Source organism: Scleropages formosus, chromosome 6 (genome assembly GCF_900964775.1).
Source record: "Scleropages formosus chromosome 6, fSclFor1.1, whole genome shotgun sequence".
Classification (NCBI taxonomy): Eukaryota; Metazoa; Chordata; class Actinopteri; order Osteoglossiformes; family Osteoglossidae; genus Scleropages; species Scleropages formosus.
Genome location: NC_041811.1, coordinates 24813895 through 24833251, shown reverse-complemented (window position 1 = coordinate 24833251; position 19357 = coordinate 24813895). Strand labels below are relative to the sequence as shown.

General features: G+C 39.8%; 1 protein-coding gene across 3 annotated transcripts in view; it reads right to left on the bottom strand.

The window, feature by feature from the left end:
- Window positions 1–2640: 2640 nt before the first annotated feature.
- LOC108934741 (tyrosine-protein kinase JAK2-like) overlaps window positions 2641–19357 on the bottom strand; it is a 42190-nt gene continuing 25473 nt past the window's right edge. For all 3 annotated transcript variants that reach the window (XM_018752817.2, XM_018752808.2, XM_018752826.2), the window contains 19 exons: window positions 18424–18721; window positions 16069–16188; window positions 15417–15574; window positions 13522–13633; window positions 12034–12220; window positions 11156–11280; window positions 10726–10860; window positions 10341–10428; window positions 8841–8968; window positions 8420–8558; window positions 8037–8188; window positions 7685–7835; window positions 7308–7441; window positions 6615–6804; window positions 5499–5623; window positions 4756–4928; window positions 4241–4358; window positions 3804–3917; window positions 2641–3326 (listed from right to left, as the gene is read on the bottom strand). In XM_018752817.2, the coding sequence (XP_018608333.1) occupies window positions 3219–3326; window positions 3804–3917; window positions 4241–4358; window positions 4756–4928; window positions 5499–5623; window positions 6615–6804; window positions 7308–7441; window positions 7685–7835; window positions 8037–8188; window positions 8420–8558; window positions 8841–8968; window positions 10341–10428; window positions 10726–10860; window positions 11156–11280; window positions 12034–12220; window positions 13522–13633; window positions 15417–15574; window positions 16069–16188; window positions 18424–18721 (2755 nt within the window). In that variant the 3' untranslated portion in view covers window positions 2641–3218. The remainder of the gene's footprint in view (window positions 3327–3803; window positions 3918–4240; window positions 4359–4755; window positions 4929–5498; window positions 5624–6614; window positions 6805–7307; window positions 7442–7684; window positions 7836–8036; window positions 8189–8419; window positions 8559–8840; window positions 8969–10340; window positions 10429–10725; window positions 10861–11155; window positions 11281–12033; window positions 12221–13521; window positions 13634–15416; window positions 15575–16068; window positions 16189–18423; window positions 18722–19357) is intronic.

Here is a 19357-nt window from a genome sequence, read left to right as displayed (position 1 = left end):
GCCATTGGGATGAGAATGTTAATCAGTGGTTTTAATATTGTAGCTGATAGGTCCATGTATATTTTAGAAGCTGTTTTGAAATAATTGGAGCTGTGCAGTTTTATTTCTCCTAGTTTTCTACACTTGGGTTTGTTGATGGGTTTTGTTTTTCCTCCTGTTGCAGGATGGAATCCTCTTAATTTTTGCTCTTCTTTTATTGCAGAGTTCAGGTTTAAAAAAAAAAAAAAAAAAAAAAAAAAAAAAAAAATTTTTGCCATGTTCCTCTGGCTGATACCTCCTCGGTCTCACGCTGGGTCACATCCACAATGCTTCTTCCCCTTGCGATGGCCTTACTCACTTGTTTCTATGCATCCAGTAAACAAGCTGCCCCTTGTTGTCTCAGGCTGTCCCCAGTTTTCCTCATTTCCAAGGTGCCTAATTTTAAGGGGCTTTTCTGTAACATGTACATGAAACCAATAACCAGTAGTTCCATCATTCCATAAAGGCGTAAACAAATAATCCACTGTCATTCATACTACCCCTGCATCTCACTGCTGCCCATGTCCTTGTTCCACTCTCCATGACCCATGTCAACCTAGTTCATTAGCTACTGCCTTCCATGTTCTATGGCTTTGGATCCTGCCCAACTTCTGTTGATGCAGATGTCTAGATCATCCTCTAGTTCTCCATCTTTGCTTTCATTCTGCTCACACACTAATTCAGTTTGCCAGGACCATTGTACTGTTCAGATCCTTGTTCAATTTGGCCTGCTCACTACCTCCAAATTGGTGCGCTCATTACTGGGACTCCTAGTCCTTTAAGGTACCCATGTATTTTCATTCCTGCTATTTATTTCATACTGTTCAATGACTGCATCTCCTAGTACTGGGGACAGCAAGTAGAACAGTGGTTAGGGTTGTTGCCCTTGGATTTGGAGGCTACAGGTTCAGATTTACAACCGCATTTATTCATTTACCAGACAAAATGAATACATTTTAGCCATTCGTTTAAGATTCGTCTCCTGTTTTAGTGGTCCATGTTTTCCCATGATTTATACTCTTTACATACTTTAACCAACTGGTTTGTCCTCAGTGCCAACATCACTATCAGCACCACTAAAACACCTCCATATGGCCACAGGTTACCATCACAAGCCAGTGCCACTATTTATAACACCCATCTCGAGTACTGAATCCGCTTCATATCACCTATTATTGACCTTACTCAAGGTACTGCTTTTCACTTTCTAAACTCCTAGGCCTCAACAAATGAACTAATACTTCCATCTGTGCCTCAGAATATCCTTTTAAAGCAAACTATTTCCTTCACTATTTTCTGTAGAATGCCTAGGAGGGGCAGGATGCCATTGGCACTTGGTTTACTATGGACAGTATGCAAGTCTATAACATTTTAGCCCCCCCCACACCCACACACACACACACACACCTTTATTTAGCTAGCAAATTTAGCACTTTCATCCAGGACATCTTATAAAGTTACTTTTTTATACTAAGCTACTTAAAAATATTTACCCATTCATAACACAGGGTGTTCTCACTGAAGCAATTCAGAATTAGGTACCCTTGACTGAGGTAGTACAGCAGGTGTAGGATTCAAACCAGGAACCTTGAGACTGCAAGACAATGGCCCTAATGACTAAATGACATACTTCCCTACGACTGAAAATGCAACATGAATCATGGAAAGAAAGGGGAGGAAAAAAAAACTAAATACAAGAGGAAGTGCAAAAGTAGTCACAAAGCAGTGCATTAAACTGGTGTTAGTGAATTACTATCACTGAGAGCAGTTTGTATTTTCCCCACTCAAAATGTTTATAATCCTTATCACTACTGAAAAAAAATAAACCTGCCTAATCTAATTCAGTTAGTATGTCCCAGCAAAGTTTTACAAACTGGATATGAATATTTCAAATATAATTTTTAATTAAACTTGAGGTTCCCTTAAAACATGTCTTAATGTAACATTTTCAACATTGCAATAAAGACATTACAAAGTTACAGATTTATATTTTATGAGCAATATATTCAAACAATGCTCCTCATTTACATTCATTGCCTAAACACTACTCTGATATAATTAGCCATGTACTTAGTGTATAAAAAATAAAAAAGTTTTTGCGATTATATATTATCTGTTAAAAAAAAAAGTTTGACAAAAAAGTTCGACAAAAAAGTTCATCTAATGAATTTTTGCTGCCTTAAAAGAAATGGTAGGAGGTCAGCACTGCTGCCAAAATATTTGACAAAGGAAGACAGGGAAAACAGAATACAGAAACCCTTCCTTTTCACTTTTCCATACTACTGTTCCAGCAGAAGTTCATTCTTTCAGGCAAGTCTGCCGCTGAAGTGGACAACAAAAGGGTAAGAAAAATGCCCACCTGGTCCATTTAGGTCATAAGCCATGTACACATGGCCAACCGCATAATCATTCACCATGGCAACTGCAAAAATACAAGCATGAATGAAAAATTCACCTGTCCTTGCAGTAAAACACAGACATGTCTAACTGGTGGCAACAATCCACTGCAACCAGCTCCCCAAAAAAATCCTTAAAAATCCATGTAGGTTAATGCATATTGTCTGGTTTTTTTTTTTTTTTTTTTTAAAACCAGGAAACTATTTCACCAACCACTATTCCAGCTTAAAGGTAATATCCATTTATTTTTAAGCAAAAATAAATCATTTAGATAGTTAACCAATACACATCTGAATGGACTATTCATCCAAGATTTGGCTGTAGAAAACAGATTTAAAGAGGGGAAAGAGTTTGAAAAAAAATTCCCAGGCTGCCATAGGCAGTTTCCAAGTTTCTTATGCAGTAAGTCGTTCTACTCTGTAGTTAGTTGAGATTGTTCTTTGGAGTTTACTTGCAAACAAACTGTACAGATAGCACTTTGTGATGTTTTTAGTCTTTGCTAAATCACTGGTCCTAAAAAGAAAGCACTTGGTGGCTCACATTATTTTTGGAGAAGTAAGTGTTATAAGTCCAGGTGAGTTCATATAGCTGCACAAAGATGCTCTCAGTCACTTTTGCTGACTACCAGTCTCTTCTAGCGTTACTATAGTGAACCACATGCAGTGTCTTGTGCAGGTTAACCCATTACGAAGCAGTGTGTGGCACTCCAGGCAGTAGTCCATGATACAGAAAACAAGTGGCAGTAAAATCAGCCCACTGCATGTTCCTTTTATCATAGCAATGCCCCAGAGGGTAGGGCAAAATCAGCTCTCCTTGCTGTCGCGAAACGTGTCCACACTGTTAGCCAGCTTTTTGAAGGATGGCCTCAAGCAGGGGTCGCTGTTCCAGCACTCTGTCATGATCCTGTAGATCTGAAGAAGGGGGGAGAAAAAAAAAAAAATATTTCAAAACACTTCAAACTGTGATATACACACACACATACATACATACATACATACACACACACACACACACATACACTCAGATAAGAACAGCAGTTAAAGGCATCAGGGCATGTTGCAGTAGTTAGAGTCTTGGCGTTTTAACTTCAAGGTTTCAGCTCAAGTCTTAAGCGGCCCTGTTGTACTACCTTTAGGCAAGGCACTTAACATGAAATGCTGAACTGAAACATCCAAGTTGTAGAACAGGTAAAACGGGTAAGATGATACAGATATAAAAGTCAGTGAAGCATCAAAATAATAATTCTAGCAACAACTCTAAAAGTTACTCTTTTGAACACAAGTTGAGTTCAGCAAACTTGAACTGAACTCAGCTGAATGTTTGTGTACAAGGCTATGGGGATACTTCATCCAGTGGTACTACAGCATGTAGACTCAGGGTTAGCGTACCTCTACTGGGCTGCCCTCCGGCTGAGGCAACCTGCTCCCCCGTTTAAGGAGCTCAATCAAGTGGTAGACTATCATCTGTCCCTGCTTATCGCTTCCCATCATTCCCATGAACACCTGTAAGTAGGCACAAGGGGTTGGACAGTTATTAGTCCAAGACTGCAGCAGTTTAAAGAAAATGATGCATGTGGAAGACACAAGAATGACAAAGCACCAAGGCAAGTTTGGAACTGGGAAATTCCAGTCACGCTTAAGAACAACTTAATTTAGAACTCGAGCTTCAAAACTAAGCATTTCATCAAGCCTTCTGTGGCTTCAAACACTATACTGTAAGTAGTGATTCAGATTATTTCTTCCTTCACTCAAAGGAATAATGAAGGCAAATATTAAGTGGAAGGTGCTTCTCTGTGGAGACTGATGTAAAAAATACGGACACTTACGGCTGGCGGACTGCTGTTCTTGTCACTGTGGGTGAAGAGCTCATACAGCACAACGCCAAAACTCCAGATGTCTGAAGCCACTGAGAATTTGCTTTCCGTCAGGGACTCGGGAGCATACCTTTATCAACACACACAAGTACACCTCCAGAGTCTTGTTACAGTGGCTAGATAAAGTTAGTGTCATGTCATGAACTTAAAATGGTACTGAATGAATAATATAGAAGCAATACTGGGAACAAAGGGCATCTGCTGTTAACACCACTCAATTCTCAACATTTCATTTATTAAATGAATTATAGCAGGAATAATCATTCGTAAATAACTGATAATGTGTGGTATATAAGACAATGATAGGGCAAAACAGGTGTCCAATTATTTTTGTATGCATATTTTGTCTTTATAGTGATGCTTTGATATAATTGTTTATGTGGCTAAACAAGATCAAACACTGGAGACAAGCAGTTAAATAAACTATTAAGGATTTAAGTACTACCACAAAGGAAGGGAGTGCTCACCAGAAAATAGGGCTTTCCCCAGGCTCCTTTACTGTATAATACTCCTTGTCTTGGGGTAACACTTTGGTCAGGCCAAAGTCTCCAATTTTCACCCTCAGCTCACTCTCCACCAGGATATTACGGGTGGCCAGATCTCTGTGGATGTACCGCTTACTAGCCAGGTAGTCCATGCCCTACAGTGGACAGTGATTGGATGTTTAATTTTAACACTGGCCAGAGGTCTCCGAGAAATGTTAGATGTCATCCAGTATTTGTTTTAAAACAGTGATGAACACCTGTTATCTGCCAGCATATTAAGAGAATCCTTGTTGTCAGTACATACCTAGTTATAATTCTACAGTCAGGTACCTTAAAGACAGACGGTAGCACAGAGGTTAGCGCTTCTGGCTTTGGACCTAAAGGTCGCAGGTTTCAATCCCACCTCCAGATGTAGAACCCTTGTGCAAGTTACTTACTCTTAATTGCTCCACTAAAAACAATACCCAGGTGTATAAACGGGTAAATAATTTAAGTATCAACATTGTAAGTCACTTTGTAGAAAAGTGTCAGCTAAATGACTAAATATAAAAATTGCTGAAAGACTGTTTGTAGATTCTTCAAAGTATCTATTTACAATGTCATTTACACTCTTCTCTAATAAACTATTTTTTCCCCATCAGCAAGTATAATGTGAAGCACAAGAATTTAATTGTTCATGGTAACATGCTCTCATTTTACAGGTATTTAAATCAATGGCGTCATACTTTGCATATTTGGGAGGCATAGTGGAGAAGCTTCTTGTGGTCAATCCGATCCTTGTTCTTGATGAGGTAATCTCGTAGACTCCCAAAGGGCAGATACTCCATGATTAGCCTCAGGTTTCTCCGGCCTGGACAAACAAAATACCCCATTGACTTAAAAGACAACCTGAAAGAAAATAGCTATAGTGTACATATTCCTGGATTTGCACACCAGTTCAACAGGTTTTGGCACTCAAGTTGCTGGACAAAGTTCTGAAAGTGCAACCTCAGTGGGGTCAGGCTGGACTCATTTCTTGATTAATTCATGCAGGTCTTTCACAGATACACAAATGACCATTTAAGGAAACACTTTTTTGTGAATAAAAGACCCAACAGAGTCCACTTACAACTGCACTGATAAAATTACAGCCATTAGGAATTAAAATCACAACAGAATTCATTGTCTGCAAATGCAGATTACAGTATATTTACCTTACAGCAGCTGTGCCTAGAGCAAATATGCAAATCAGTAATATATAGTATACCTACCATAAAAATATATATTAGATTACAAAAAAGTTAGTCAGACACACAGTGAGCCATGGCCTGTAAAACTGAGTGACAGAACAGAAGGCGGGACAGTGGACCTCCTGTCCTGGGTAGGGGATCTGCTGGAGTCAGTGCCGTGTTCAGCTGCAGTTCAGGCATCCTCAGTGTAAACACTGTACTTTTGTTTAGCGTAACTGGATTTTGGATTTTCAGATTTTATCACCCTTTGCGCTCTGAGTTAATTACTCTTTGTTAATGTGTGTTTGAGTGGCTTCTACATTAAATTTCTGACAAATGAAGTATGTGTCAGCAAGTTGGATGAACCTGTACTTCTTTACAGGGCGAGGGTGTCTACCTTGGTGTTTGTATTTGTGTGCACATATTTTATATGTACACAATTTCAGCCAATTGATTTGGTGCTTCGCTTGAGGAGCAGGCTGTTTGCACTAATGAGCAGGTGTACCTAATAAAGTGGCTGGTGAGTATTAAATAATCCTGATCAGATCTGCCTTTGGCCTAAAATCTTTTTCACTACAGACTAGCATGAATTTTGCAACAAAAAAAAAATTCTACTATAAAACAGTACTCTACCTGCACTGTAACACACTCCCTTGTACTTGACAATGTTCTCATGCTGAAGTGATTTGAGGATCTCAATCTCGCGCTCAAAGTCACGCAGGTGCTCAGCTGTACTGTGCTGCAGCTTCTTCACAGCCACCACCTCACCGGTGTTGTCCTGAAGGGGGTCATACCGGCACATCTCCACACTTCCAAAGTTGCCCTGACAATTGAAAACCGAAACACTGAGGGTGAGACAATACAGGCGGCAAGTGTGACCTTGGGTGCTTTTTGTTTACTTGTATTTCTACGTTCCATGCCTGACAGTATGTAGCAAATGAAACTTTTGATTAAATGCATGGGTTCATCAAAAAAGTTGGACACCTTAAAAAATAACAGAACTATTAATTTTATGAATCCTCTAAAATGACATGGAGTAGTATTAATGGTGAGGCTACTAACCCACTGTAACAGAACATATATTACACTGTAAAATGTTGCAATGCAAGTAATGCTTTCAAAGACAACAAATTCATTTTGCATCCAATACTATATCATTTAAAACTATACATACAACAGCCTTTCAACAAGTTGTTGTTATCCAAATCATACGTATTACTTTAACTTCATGAAATGTTCTCTAGACTCATCAGGCAAGTCATGGCTTCCAACAAGAAGCTCTTTTTCCATACAAGACAAATACAGACAAACAACCCTAACTGATACCTTGCCAAGTTGCTGCAGGAATATCAAATGCCTCTCTTCAAACTGAGCTGGCTCATGGTTCTCAAAAGCACCAGTGAAACCACATCCCCTTGTTCGGTTTGGCAACATGTCACTTTCAACTAACAGCTCATAATCTGTTGGTGGGCAAGGAAAAAGATGTAGAGATGAGGTGAGAAAGATGCTCCTTCATGATGTGTTTTTCTTTAATCAAAGCATGACAACAAATAAACAGTGACAATGGAAAAAAATACTGGTACCTAATGTCAACTAAAATTTAACAGCTGAATTAAATATAGAAGCTATTGCACAATTTCAAAATGTAAGGGATAGTCTAAGGAGAAAGAGACAACAATAATTCATTTACTGAAAGCCCATACCAGGAGTGAACAGACTGTTGAGGTCCCGAATTATGGCACGGAAGGAGGGCCGAAACATGGGCTCATAGTCCATGCAGTTGTTGATCAAATTGGCAAGCTCAGTCCATTTGGGAGCCGTCAGCTGGTGTCTATCCTCATAGAAGAGGTTCTTCTGCAGTAGAGCACAGAGGTCCACGATGAACAAAAACAGGTGCTACACATTTTGTACACTTAAGAATAAAAACCACTGCAAAGAATCAGGGGAATACTAACACATACCAGGTGTCCCTGAAAAAGAGACAGAAGCAAACTAAATATTTCTGGACATCACTGCAGTTGCACAATAATGCTATAAGAGCTGTACGAGGCCCACCTTGGAACAGTCAAGTGTACCAAGTGGTTTCTCCCCCCCACTGCAAATCTCCCACAGGGTTGTACCAAAGGCCCATCTGTCTGTTGCAAGGCTCAGATTTTTAGGGTCTTCTATGCACTCTGGGGGTACCCAGGGGATGCGCTCTACCAAAACTGTGGAGTGGACAACAGACAGTAAAATTAGTATTTTAAATATCATCATCATCATCATCTTTTTAAAGCAGGTATAGACTCTTAAACAGGTTATCCAGCTCTTATATTACATCAACAACTCAGAAATGGAGTTAAATGGATTTGGTCAAGATGGCAAGATGAATTTGATGGCTAGGATTTGAACCGCCCCACTCTATGCTAACAAAGTGTAATGTAAGGTCATGCACTCACTTTCTTTGGGTAAAACAGTGATGCTGATTCCTGGGTCACTTAATTTGATAAACGGGGGGTTCCCTAGCTTCCGGTCCTCCTCTCGGATCAGTAGAATGTTTTTGGCGCATACATTCCCATGGACAACATTTTTTTCCTCCTTTGATAAAGAAAAAAGTTTTTGTTTAACTGAAGGAGAAAGTCACCCCAAGCTTCAAAACATATTTTGCAACAGGATCATCAGGATTATTTTGATAAATGAGGTGACAATGACTTACTAAGAGATTACAGTTTTTGTGCTGAGCCTGCAGCTTACATCTCCAAAGTTAGACCATAAAACTATGAAAATGTATGAAAAAAAAAAAATCTAAAAGTTTGCTGTTGTAACTAGAGATGATCACTTTGAACAAAGCCTAGATGGCATTTGATGGTTTAGTCTTACCAAGAAATGCATAGCCCAAGCTAGCTGCTTGGCCACCTCCAGTTTCCATGTGGTGTTCACAACATTCTTGTTTTTCTTCAGGTATGTGTCCAGTGAGCCAAACCTAACATACTCCTGGACCATAATATCTGTGGGGGGAAAGGGTACGAGTTTTACTACTAAAGTTTTTTTCCCCATTAGTAGTAAATCGGATGACTTCAGACGACTTCCATTCTTAGTAGCTAGAAATATCTACATTTGTAAACGGGTATCTTTACTAACGAAATACAGACATCCCAGTACTTACATAAATTTGACTTATGTGAATCTGGATTTCCGTAAAAAATTCCTGACATACACATTATGTACAGACGGTGCTTAGGCAAAACATCTGAAACACGTTAAGCGCAAGTTGGCGTAGCCAGACAAGGCAGGAAGCTGCATCTTCCCAGTTCCTGTGTGTTTTGAGCGATGAATGCATCTTCTTGTGTTAGTGTAGTGCTTTTTTTGCACATTTTTTTACCCATTTCATTATTCACAATGCCTGGTGGTAAATATGCACTTGAAGGAGAAACGTCTCGCAAGCGTGCAACAATCAATTTGGAGATGACATTGAAAATAATAAGGAAGCACGAAGGTGGACAAAGACTATTGTCGGTTTAGCCGTATTGACTGAATACGATAGTGAAGGATGTCGCACAAATAAAGGAGCAGTGAAAGGAACAGCTTGCATGAAACAACAATAACGAAGAAACATCAAGGTGCAAGAAGAGATGGAAAAATTATTCATTACTGTCTGGTTGAATGGTCGGGGAGGAGGGGGAATCTGACATACACAACTTTTGACTTACGTAAGGGGTTGAAGAACAGTCTATTTGAGCAAGCCGAGGGGTGTCTAGTTTTAAAGAAATGTATGTGGCAAATCTATCTTATAAAGCAGCTGTTGCTATAATCCAAAATGATTTGTAGTACTTGATCCAATTATACAGCAGGGTGTTCTCACTGGGTCGATTCAGGATAAGTTCCTTGCTCAATATATTACAGCAGTAACCAGGAGGGCAGCTCAATCTGGCAAACGTCAGATTACAAAATCCACTTCTTTAATTTGCCATCACCTGCTGCTCCATCAAAACTAGCAATATGAAAGGAACTACTAATTAAAAACTCGCCCCAGAAGCCACACTTAAATCCTTATTAATAGTTATAAGTGTTCACTACAACTGTAGCTGTAATGAATATTACAAAATACACAGAATCATTGAATTCACAACTTTTAAAGTAGTATAGTCCCATTGCTGTTGAGCAAAGAACATTTTAAGACTGTAGAGTTTTGGGAAACATGTAGTTATGAAGTGTGAAGTGCTAGCCAGATCAGACAGTCCAAGGGGACCAGGTTACACTGAATGCTGACCTCCATGTCACACTTGTTTATTAGATAATGGGATTGGGAGAATGGGCAGACAGCCATATGGACAACAGAACCAGGTGACAGGTTTACATGGGTTAGATCATTGTACTTACTCTCCTCCCCACAAACACAGACACCGTAGTTCAGCAGCAAATGTTTGTGTGAGAGCTGGCTCATCATGCTGGCAGCTTCAAAGAAGGACTACAAAAAAAACATTACACAAAGAATATTAATAGAACAGTTGGTATTAACTCCTTTCTCATTGCCTCGCAGTGCTCACCCAGTGATTCTAGGTGACACTTGGACCCCCCTACCCCCAGTAGCATACAAATGAAGATGTGAAAGAATAACATCGAGTCACTTTTTATTCAGTCACTTAGCAGCCTTGCCCTTTCATTGGCTGCCAGTATCACAAGGCAATGAGGGCTGTTCAAGAGATGAATAACTGCTGGATTACACTATTCACATATCCCTTTTTCAACAAATGTTTCCACTGACCTCTGAGTAATTTCTGTGTGCCTTATCCAGGACCTTCACAACAACACCTGTCTCATGCATTTGCCCATAGTCTCCTAGTTCTTTGCGAATGCCTCTGAAAATCTTTGTAAAGGTTCCTTGGCCCAAGCTTTCATGCTGAACAAAAACAAGACATACGGTAATTAAATTTCAAAAACTACTTTCACATAATCAAATAAATATGTCTTAAGCAACTTAAAACTTGTGTGGCATATAAAAACATCACTCAGTAAGATGATCACATTCAGAAGGTCATTTCTGTATTAGAATCATCTGAAGAACATATGAATTCAACACCGTAAAGGGTCCCATTAATTGGTTCATTGAAAATGAATAAATGTGTGTGGCAGAATGGATGGAAATAGCTGTGTGATGTGTTAAAGAAACCTTTATGAAAAACAGTAATTCTTACAATGTCAAGGTCCTCCTTCCTGATTTTGTGGAATACCATCTGGCTGATATTGTGCCTCTGAAGTGAGGGAGAGAGAGGCACATCTAAGCCCTGGTTACTTCTGCACACCAGCAGGTTGGATTTTTCTACAGAATAAACAAACGGGGAAAAAGGTGGGGGGGAATTAGTTGGTACAATAGAAAAATCACACACACACACACACACACACACACACACACACACACACACACACACACACACACACCGCTTATCCCAAGTGGGGTCACAGCGAGCCGGAGCCTAACCGGGCAACACAGGGCATAAGGCTGGAGGAGGGGACACACCCAGGACGGGGCGTCAGTCCGTCACAAGGCACCCCAAGCGGGACTCGAACACCAGACCCACCAGAGAGCAGGTACAGGCCAAACCCAGTGCACCACCGCGCCTCCCCAATAGAAAAATTATGTTTCAAATTTACAGAAGAAACTTAAAAGGCATTAATAAGGTATTTCTACTGTTTTTTTTTTTTTTTTTTTAAAAATCAAAAAACTCCTGTGTCAGTAATAGTGATCCTAAAGTGACCCTTGTAAGCTTGTATGGTTTTATTGTCTTCACACTGGCAGTGAAACATATAAGAGAAGTCATTCACTACCATAAGTTACTCAAGAGCACTACAGAGAGTTATTGTATGAAATTCAAGAATGAAACTCAAAAGAAATCACAGCAGTTATTTAGTCACTATACGAAGGGGTAGAAGGATAGAGGTTGTCCTTTGCGGAAACAGAACTGGTGAAAAGTTGTCTTGCCGATTATGGCCCTGAATAGGTAAGAGGCAGAGATGGTGAAAATAGCAGCCCTGTGAAGAAAAGAGGTGGTCGCATCCCCTTGCGTCCCCTGACCTTTGGCCTTCGGTGGGCAGCACTTGGTGAACTGGAAGATGTACCCGTCGGAGCGGACCGTCTCTTTCTGGTAGCAGTGGAGAAGCTCCCTCAGGCAGCTAAAGCTCCTCTTTGCCCCACTCAGGATGTACTCACGGGCAGACGTCTTAACAATCTGGCAGTGCTTATACTCCACCACGTTGTCAGACTGGGTCAAGGACAGACAACACAAGAGACGGACCGAAGCAGTCACGAGCTGAAGCCTGGTAAGCAGCACGGACACTTTCCCCCCCAAAAAGGTTTGTTTGCTCATGACATTGCTACTAACTGACAAGGTCCTGCCTACACCAAGTCTCAAACTTAACTTTAACTATGTATTTACTAGCCTTAAAAGAACACATTTCAGACAGCTGTATAAACCACATTTGCAAATTCAGGTCCCTGCAGCAGGAGAGTTTGGCATAGCATCAGCTATTAGATGTTTTAACTAAATGCTCAAAAAAAGATAAACATGACAAACTATTAATGAAGACAGATTCTAAAAGTATCACATTGTTAGAAGACTACATAAGGACTACAGTTTGGCACATCTGGAAATTTAGTGACATTTTAGAACCCAGTGAGTCAAGTTTCTAGTCACAGTATGAAAGGTCGAGTCCCTCCAAAACTATCAGTTCACTATTCTTGCCTTAGACGGCCACTATGGCCCATACTTGGAGCAATAGACTAATGAAGGAGGGAGGCCCTGTCTGTTGCTCTGAAAATCTGTTGTTCTCAATGTTTTGTATACTATATGTATACACACACACACACTTTATTAAATAAAACCTTACAAATACACACATATGTATGGATGGTCCAGAAAAAATAAAATACAAGTCAGGATCGCAGTACACTGGAGCCCATTTTGAAACCACTGGGCAGAAGGCAGGGGGGTTACACATTCAATGAGATGCCCTGTGCCACCACATGGTAGCCACACGTGCACACATATTCACCCATTCGCACACTTAGGGCAATTTAGCATCACTAGTCCTTTTCAACTGCATGTCTCTGTAATGTGGGAGGAAACTCACAGCAGAAATGGGGAACAACATTCAAATTCTAACCAAACTGAGCCAGCTTCAAACGTAAGCCTAAAGAGCCCAGGCGCTGAGAGATGGCAGTGCTGCCCACTGCACCAACATGTCAACGTCATTTCTTCCATTATTCTTTTTTCCAGAAATGAAATGCATCTTTTAACTGCTGTCCATTCTTCCCATTATCCATTGTTGCAGGACTGTATTGAGATTCCAAATTCATAGCTAATAAACCCACTTAATGGAATTGTGAAAATTACATCATACAAAACTAAACATTTTTCACAAACAGAAGAAAGTTATGAGAAATTGTCAGGGCTTTTAAAATTATGTCATTAAAGTCTGAGTGATTAGAACTATATTCAGCATGACATGCCGACAATGGAGTACAAGCTGTATTTTTCGCTCACTTGATGTCCTCAAAACTCACCCCAACAGCAAAAGACAGGAAGTACTTGTTGAAGTCCTTGGGGCTGCAGCGCAGAATGTAAAGGCCTCGCTGGTTCCCTAACCTCCGCAACTTGCTGATGGCAAACTCCATCCTGTGGCCAGAAAGACACGATGCAATAAACCCCCCACAAGAGACAAGAAAAGGGAAATGTGAAACCTACAATTTTGGGCAGGATTAAAGAATAAACACCTTCGCAACCACCACAAAGGACAACCTTTTGTAGTGTACATGATGTTATAACCAGATAGAAGGAATTAGTGCTACTGAACTGATGAAGCCTGCAACCTTTACAATACAGGGATTATTAGAACTAAATCTCTTACAACACCACGTTGAAGAAAGTTGTGTACCACTTATGCAAGTGAACCTGTGATTTAAAGGTTGCAGAAGTTGTCAGTGTAATCATGACCAAGGTGCTTAAACTTATCACCTCATCTATGCAGATTACCAAGGGGCAATAATAACTAACGTATACAATAGTACTGACACATGAATTGCAGTCATCCAAAGATTTAACATTCAATTGTCATACACTTTCAAATGAAAAACCCCAAACACTATTTTCTGTTTTGTTGTTAATGTGACTTAAAAATGGAATCCAGAAATGCACTGAAACACCATTGCGCATGAATTTCAATTTCAACAAAATCAAAAAGTTTTATTCATTCCCTTGTAATTGTAAAAAGACAGATTGTAATGTGCTGCTCTCAGTAATGGAAAGATTTGTTCCACTGAAGCACCATCGGGGCTGTTTTTTTAATAACCAGGGATTTAGCAACTTATTGCAGCTGCTGTAAATCATATCATGATGGCAGTTTGGCTGCAATATTGATACAATCAAAATGGTTAAATCTATATCCACAGGCATAACATTTTACTAGCCACTTTATATGTATGCTCCACAGCTGTCATAATTGAACTGTTACATCAATAAATAATTTCACATCGCAATAAATTAAAGCAAATATTTGGCATTTGGCTGAAAATTTTAACTGTTGACAAACACCTGCTGTAGCAAAGATATTCAAAAAGGTGTTTTATAAGGAATTCCTTTAACGGACAGCTAAATATAACATACGCTTAATTAACCGCATGCTTATTTTGTATAAAAGGCAACATGAACTGTCTACAATGACTAGGTCGGATTTTTAGTAAAAATCTATGCCTACTACAGTCCAACATTTTGATGTAAAATTTCAAAAACATTATTTTGAGATGATGCTAAAATACCGGTCATTATTAAGTGTTGTCTTTATATTCTCAGACAGCAGGGAGCCAGACTTCCTTGTTACACAGTGGGAGTCAAAAGGAGTTAAAACGAGGTGGAGTTTCCATGCAATCACGAGGAAATCCGTAACAGATTACAGGATGAAAATCTACAGATTAACAGAGGTAAAGCAAGTTCACTGGGCTTGGACAGGTAACACAAGTTCAGCCATTATCACAGGGCCTGCACTCTGCTGCTTGAGTTCCACTGGAAATTTGTTGCAAAGCATAACTGAAGCAGCAGTTCCTCTTTCTTCACTAGACACACCAAAAACTATGCAATTTAAGTGTGTGTGTGTGTGGGGGACACAACACCTTGTGTTTTACAGTTTTGTTAGACCACAATGCAAATGATACTGCTTATCACTGCTTATCCAAAGTGACTTGCAAATTTCCTCATTCCAACAGCTGTGTATTTCAGCAGAGCAGCTCAGCAGCAGGGCTTTACTCCAGACAACCTCTAACTCTACCTCTAGTTTGTGAACTGAATCACCATTCTTCTTGCCGGAGGTCATGGAGCTTCAGTAATTTTTTTTCCTGCTTATGTTCAATATGAACTTAAACGAGCACACCAATACAAAATATGCTTGAGACACTGTATTACTCACGAGATTGGACCATGGCAGTAGCTGTATAAAGCCTCCAGTAGGCTAGGGGGAGCAACTTCTTTACAAAGGTAGTGGTGAGCATCTGCCGTCAGTCGATAGTATCCGTCAATCAAGGACACAAAGGACAGAGCTTCAGAAAGTGAGCGGAACTCCAGCTCCTGGAAGACAAACCCTGGTTAACACTACAGCGTTTACTCAATTTACCACAACAACAACATTAAAAAGTAACTTTTTTTTTTTTAAAAACATATTCAGTAAATTGGACAGCATTTGATAATAAAACCATAAAATGTTATTCTTTTACATTTATTCTTTTAGCTGATGCTTTTCTCCAAAGTAGCTTACATTGACAAAGCTACTGTCAATGATTTACACATTTATACCACAGGGTAATACTTACTGGAGCAACTAAGGGCAAGTACCTTAGTACAAGGGCACTATAGCAGTGAGCTGGATTCAAACATGCAACTCCATGGTACCTGCTGCCCAATTTATAAACGTTAGATAAGGACCAAAAGATGGATACAAAGTTTTTTTTTTTTTCCCTTAGAAAAGACAGTCTGCTTTTCCCAACATTGCCAAATAACAGAGCATCATCTATGGTTATCAACAAGGAAGTGGTCCTTTATAACTACAAACTAGATGGCCATACCAGCTTCTTGCTGTCCTGCTTGTTGATGGTGACAACCCGACTCTCATTGGAGCCATCTTTATTAGCTTGCTTGATGCTGATGTCAATGACTTCAGGGAAATCACAGTACGTCTGTAACTCCTGAACAAAAATGACAGGAATAGAAAAAGTTTAGAAACAGTTATTTACATAAACAAAAAAAACAACATACCAGCATTCATTGATTTAGGATAACAGTATTCACTGATTAGGGTACAACCAGTACGAAACTGGTAAAAAGAACCCTGTTTAAGAAGAAACATGTGCTGATCAAGGAAATTACTACATTTGAAAACAGGAAGAGGCATAAGAAGACCTGTGTTATCTTGTGAGCTGTGCAAATTTCGTATTTTTGGTAGAGCTGCTGTTTGAAAACCACTTGTACCCAAGGCCAACGGGGAAAATGCATAATATCAAGTAGAAATCCTGGATCCTTGAACACCAGAAAATGCAAGAGAGACTGAAAATTACATTTCACTTCTTTTGCAACATTGCAACTGGGTTTTTTGTGAAAGCCAGGCACTTTCAACCATGATGTGTGATGGAAACATGGTGTTTGAGCTGTATATGGGCATCTACACCTTGTGGGACTCAAAGCCACAAAGATTTTCCTTCAAGGTTTCCGAACACTGTATGGAGCAGAAACCTTTTCCTCAGTGCTTCACTGTGGAAGGTTTTCATGATTTTTCATGCAGTACTAAGTTGTTACTTTTTTGTTAAGTAATAAGATCAATTACAGGTGGTCCCCGACTTACAATGGTTCAACAAGATTTTTTCGACTTTACGATGGTGAGCTGGCAATAGACATTCAATACAATCCGTACTTCAAATTTAGAATTTAGATTTTTCCCAGGTATGCGACACAGAGTGATACTCTGTGACAATGCTGGGCAGCAACAGCATTTCCCATTCTGTCATGCACTGGTGTGTGTTAGGTGCATTAAGTGGATTTTCGACTTACAATATTTTCAACTTATGATGGGTTTTGGGGAACGTAACCCCATCGTAAATTGGGGACCACCTGTATACAAATGTAATAGTAAAATGTGAGTTTAACATTGATTGAACTCATTGAGATCCACTCAACCCACTTTGCACTCCAAACACCCTGAACCGCCAAAATATTCAACACACAAGCAGAACATTTCTTGTCAGTTTTCATGCTGCATGCTATGTATGTTAAGCATTGATTGTTTAAGTGACCTCCAATGAACACTAATGTTATCTGCTCACACTTTATTCAACCATGGTGTCTTACACTGCTAGATACACTACTTACAATGACATTTTCTCTTTCATACTCATGCATGCATGCATGCACGCGCGCGCGCGCACACACACACACACACACACACACACACACACACACACACACACACACACACACACACACACCAAATGGATGTGTATGATCCCCTAAATAAGAAGCACAGTATAACAGACAATGCTGCACACCTCTCATATGTGTGGTTTAGAAAGCTTTAGAAAAAGGAGCATCATCTGTTGTCTGGCTACTGCTTGATGAAAATGAAGAGAGCTGACAAAGACTTACCCCACTCACTAGACCATTTATCACACATATCTAAGGGACAGCTGGCAGTGTAATGGTTAGAGCTGCTGCTTTTGGGCCCAAGGGTTGCAGGTTTCAATCCCACCTTCAGCTGTAGTGGCCTCGGGCGAGGTGTTTACCCTAGATTGCTCTGATAGAATTGCCCAGCTGGACAAATGAGTAAATAACTAAATACCTTAACACTAAGTCGCTTTGGACAAAAGCATCAACTAAATGAATAAATGTAAATATCTTTTGATGCATCTGGACAGATCATCAATGATGTAACCTGGGGTCAAGAGGTATTTTGGGTTTTTCCAACACCATAAACTTTCACCCAGGTGACCCAACCTAAGCTGACCAGACCCAGCCTGTGAATCCACTGCTCACTTATCCTGATCCACAACCATCAAGATGCTCTTTATGCAGCCTCAGTAACAGCTTCAATGGCCTCCCCCCCAGACTGCCAACAACATATGGTGTTAGCAACGTCTCTGTAATTGACTGGAAATCTCAGCTGCTTTCCTAAATCAACCATCAACTGCTGGGCTCATGCCACCCCCCTTAACACAGCTATTTGTATAAATCAAAACATTCAAAAAGTCTTCTATGTAAAGAAACTGTTTCTAAAGCCACTTGTGCATAAAACCAGTTCTGCAACGTGTTACAAAGGCAAGTTGTAAAATTAGTAGAGACTAAAGTAACTGAGCGTTATACATAGATGTTAGGATTTCTATATTATAGCAAGACTTGAGATCGCAGGTGCACACTGTACAAGGGGGACATACCTGCTCGGCACCTGACTCCTTGCGTTTCTCACAGGACCACTGGATGCCACTGTTGCCGGTGACAACGATGGTGACTTGACCTACTGAAGGCTCTTTCACCTCAAACTGTTCAGAGTACAGGCTGGACTGCAGTGCTTCCAAGTTCATCAGGTACTTGAGTTTGAGGTCACGAGCTGTGGCCTTGCACTGGCTGAACTGCTGGATGAACTTCTTGAAGCGGTAGCGGATCCGCTTGCGGGTCACAATGTGGTAGTCTTGGATACGAGCCCTCATGTCCTTAGGCAGGAAAGACTTGTAGCTTGGAGGAGAGAGGAAAAGTTTAAGGATTTATCAACAATATCTGAATATTTTAAGTATTCTAAGCTAAAAGCACAATTTTCCTGCTAACAGTAATTAGCTAATTCTTTAATCTAGTTCTAGTTGTACATTAAATACTCTCTCGGCAGCTTCTAGAGCAATGAGTTACATAATCCAACAATACTGTGCACTAATGTTTTAAATCATTAACTTCTTAAACCAGTCTTACTTGAACAGTTTTATATATAAACAATTTACAAACTTCTAATATGTAGGCATATGTCCAGTTCATGAGAGGATGTAGAGAAATTTTTTTAACCTGGTATCTATGTTGCAGTGCCTTATGTACAGGAATTTCTGCAGGTCCATCGGAAGCCTTGTATGTAAAACTGCATCAATCATTTCATGTTGTAGTACAAAATGACAATTCAGGTGAAATCAACAGTAAGTCAGATTTATTTATATATAGATAAATTATTCAGTCATTCATTTATTTACTTTAAAAAATAATTTTGGTAGGTGGTCATCAGGATTCATCTATCCTGAGTTTTATGAATCTACTCGAGCGATGAACATCGGTGCATCAAGTGGAAAGTAAACTAGGTTTACTTAAGAATCACATGTCTGCAGCCATGTC